The 3,175-nt window shown below is 44.3% G+C and overlaps 1 protein-coding gene across 1 annotated transcript; it reads left to right on the top strand.

Annotated features, from left to right (window-relative positions):
* Positions 1–314: 314 nt before the first annotated feature.
* Positions 315–1,028, top strand: LOC127743783 (ATP synthase subunit 9, mitochondrial). The gene has a single exon (XM_052255964.1). It carries the CDS (start codon positions 667–669, stop codon positions 913–915), a length of 249 nt encoding a protein of 82 aa, XP_052111924.1. The 5' UTR covers positions 315–666; the 3' UTR covers positions 916–1,028.
* The last annotated feature ends 2,147 nt before the right edge of the window (positions 1,029–3,175 follow it).

The following is a 3,175-nucleotide window of genomic DNA, read 5'->3' as shown; positions in this document are numbered from 1 at the left end:
GGGAAAGAGCGTAGTCCATAGAAAAATGGCCTGAGTTTTGTTGTGCCCAGTACTGAGTGCCCAACCGTGACTAAAGGGATGGATCCCTTGTTGATATAGCTGAAAGTGGGTGGAATCAATCGTTTAGTATAGTTGATCACGGCTGCATTTAGGATAGGAGCGATCTTTTCATCCAACTATTACATACATAAGAGAAGAAAGCTGTTAGCTTAGGGCAGAGGTATGCCCTAACTAAGCCTACCCGAGTTCACAGATGTCGTTGTTTATCCCTTTCTTTATTCATGAAAATTGGGGGAGTGTTCAGTCTATCTGAGTATAAGATCGAAAAGAATGAATGCATTGATTGCATTTCAAGTGAGATGTCCAAGAGAAAGGGAACGAGGGGAAGAAGCGACGAAGAAAAGAAGTGAATGAAAAAGCATGGCATGACGAGAATGGAGAAATTCGAGATGTTAGAAAGTGCAAAATCTATAATAGCAAAAATCCGAGAGGATTACCTCGTTGTTCTTTGTCTCATAATAATTATTCTGCTTCTGATCTTCCTATACTATTACTTTGACCAATCTAACAAATTGGCTTTAGAATTAATAAAAAACGAAGACGTCAAATCTATCAAAATCGGTATGTCAGGTTTAGAAATTAAAAAGAAATGAGAACAAGCATGGCATGACGAGAATGGAGAAATTCGAGATGTTAGAAGGTGCAAAATCAATGGGTGCCGGAGCTGCTACAATTGCTTCAGCGGGAGCTGCTGTAGGTATCGGAAACGTATTCAGTTCATTAATTCATTCCGTGGCAAGAAATCCATCATTGGCAAAACAGTTATTCGGATATGCAATCCTGGGCTTTGCTCTAACCGAGGCTATTGCCTTGTTCGCATTAATGATGGCCTTTCTGATTCTCTTTGTTTTCTAAGTTTATCCTTTTGAAAGGTGTAGTCTCTCCTACCTGAGGAAGAGGACGAGGCCACCCCCTTTCTTATTATTTTATTAGGGGTGTGGGAAAGGAGAGAGGGAATGCGGGCTCCTTTCACTTGAGTGAATTCTTTTCTTCTTTCCTTTACTACGATACAACGAATGAATTGAGTCAAATGAATGTACAATATTCACTCAGAAGCGGCAACTGCTTTCGCTTCTTCAATAGTTTAGGGCGGGGTCAATTATGGGGCAGAAAGGTTCTCAGTAGAGCTTTTTCGGTACTCAGAACATTCTCAGTCGTCAGTCGCGGTCATTCTTCCCTCCCGAGTCCCAGGAAGTCACTTATAGTATCCTTTCCCTGAGCTATTTCATATCCTCATCCCTCTAAGACACTTCCGGAAGAAAGAACCCAGCTTACCAAACGAGCGAAGCGTAGGTCATAAAGCAGCTTTCCAGTTACAATCACCTTCATAACCTAAAATGAAAAGACCCGGGGAAAATGGTATGTTTTGACAGAAGTTATCTCTGTTACAAACTTTAGGATGCTGAGCTAGCTACCAGATGATCAGCCAGCATGCATTAATAGAATAGATTGTCTCCTTGCAAGCGAGCGATTTAGTGAGCATATAAGCTCTACTGATAACATCTGTGCCATTCATGCCAACTCGAACGACTACTCACCGGGAGAGTCAAGATTGCATGGGATTTTACATGCAGGTAAGATCTCCGGACAGCTGACTCTTATCCTGGGAGTGAAATTCTCACTCACTCTATCCCACTACTTCCTTCCCTAGCTCGACTTATAGGGATAAGGAAGTGAACGCTGAAAGGAAGCCAGGGGACTCCTACCTAAAGCGAGTCGACTCTCTGGCACTGGCCACTAGGTCATCGACAGAAAGACTTCCTAGTTCATCCTCTACTTCGACCAGCCTCACTGGCCATCGATCCAGCTCAGCGTGAAGAGGTGCAACCCTTGTATTGATCGGATCCTCCCCCCCTACTAAGCAAAGTGGACAGCCGGAGAGATGCTTTGGTTGATTTCCTCAATTATTGATGAACCTTGGACAGCTTTCTCTGAAAGCACCGAGGAAACATCTCTGTGGGATTTGGCGATCGAGGATAAGTATAAGTAAGGCCTTTATGCGGTCCAGAACAGATCGAGCAGGGGCAAGTAAGGCATCATGCTTTCCCGGGGAGATCCTTTCAATATATATAATAATAGTGAAGCTTCTCGCGCATTCGTGCTTGCTGTGAAAGTGATATTCGTAATCAAGAGATGGGGCTGCCTACAACACTAAGAAGCAATGGGGACAAAGGCCTCGAATCCTGTCTTTGACGGTGATCATAGCGCTGGAAAAGTAATCGAATGTTTTCATCTTCTATTTGACTTACTACGGGCATCACATGATTACCATAGTATATGGAGATCTCAGTAAGCTCCCCCACCACCAGCGACAACTAAGGCTTCACCCGCAATCGAGTTCTCGGTCTTACCTAGCGTAAAAGAGAATCGAATCCCTTGAGTTAACCGTTGGAGAGGAATCAGAAATGGAACCTTTGGCGAGATTCTTCCCACACCCGTTCGGTAGTCTACCTCAGTTACAACACTATTTCCCCTCCGATCCGGGCTTTGCTTGCTTCCCTCTTCCTCGGGAAAGACCTTGATTAAAAGGAAAGGAATAAGAATAGGCGAATCGCTATCTCTGAAACCAAAGTCGTACTATCTTTACTAAAGTCCTAATGTAATGCCCTTTAAACCACCAACAGGTCCTATTCCGACAACACTGAAAAAGGGCTCTCTCCGTCTCAGTTAGTCAGTACCTTAAACTAATTAGTAATTTCCAAGCTGCTCTTTCAGAAGCTGTGATGGCTCTTTTGAATATCTAGTTCCGTCTGGTAGCGGTTAGAGCAGGTCCCGTTTCCGCTCCTAGCGAGCTAACATCATAAAATGAACTTAAAAACTCTCCTGCTATTCATTCCTCTGCTTGCTTGCCAATAACCTCCATTCGAAGCCCAGCCGGGAAGGCAAAACAATGATTTCCCTGCCTGCATCTAAGGAACCCCCTCTCCTGCTTTTCTGCTAGCCCATCTATTGATAGATTGATAGAAAGTACAAGCCTGCAAAGCCCTTCCTAGCTATAGTGGTCGAAGCCATCTCTTTCCTATTCCTTTTCCAGTGCCATGCGAGGAAGCTACGAAGCTGCATCTGAACCTCCCTGCCCGGGAGGCTCCCATCGCTAGGCTAGCTCCATATAGGC

This window comes from Arachis duranensis, unplaced genomic scaffold (assembly GCF_000817695.3).
Source record: "Arachis duranensis cultivar V14167 unplaced genomic scaffold, aradu.V14167.gnm2.J7QH unplaced_Scaffold_113018, whole genome shotgun sequence".
Taxonomy (NCBI): domain Eukaryota; kingdom Viridiplantae; phylum Streptophyta; class Magnoliopsida; order Fabales; family Fabaceae; genus Arachis; species Arachis duranensis.
The sequence above is the reverse complement of the archived record's forward strand: the minus strand, read 5'-3'. Positions and strand labels throughout refer to the sequence as shown.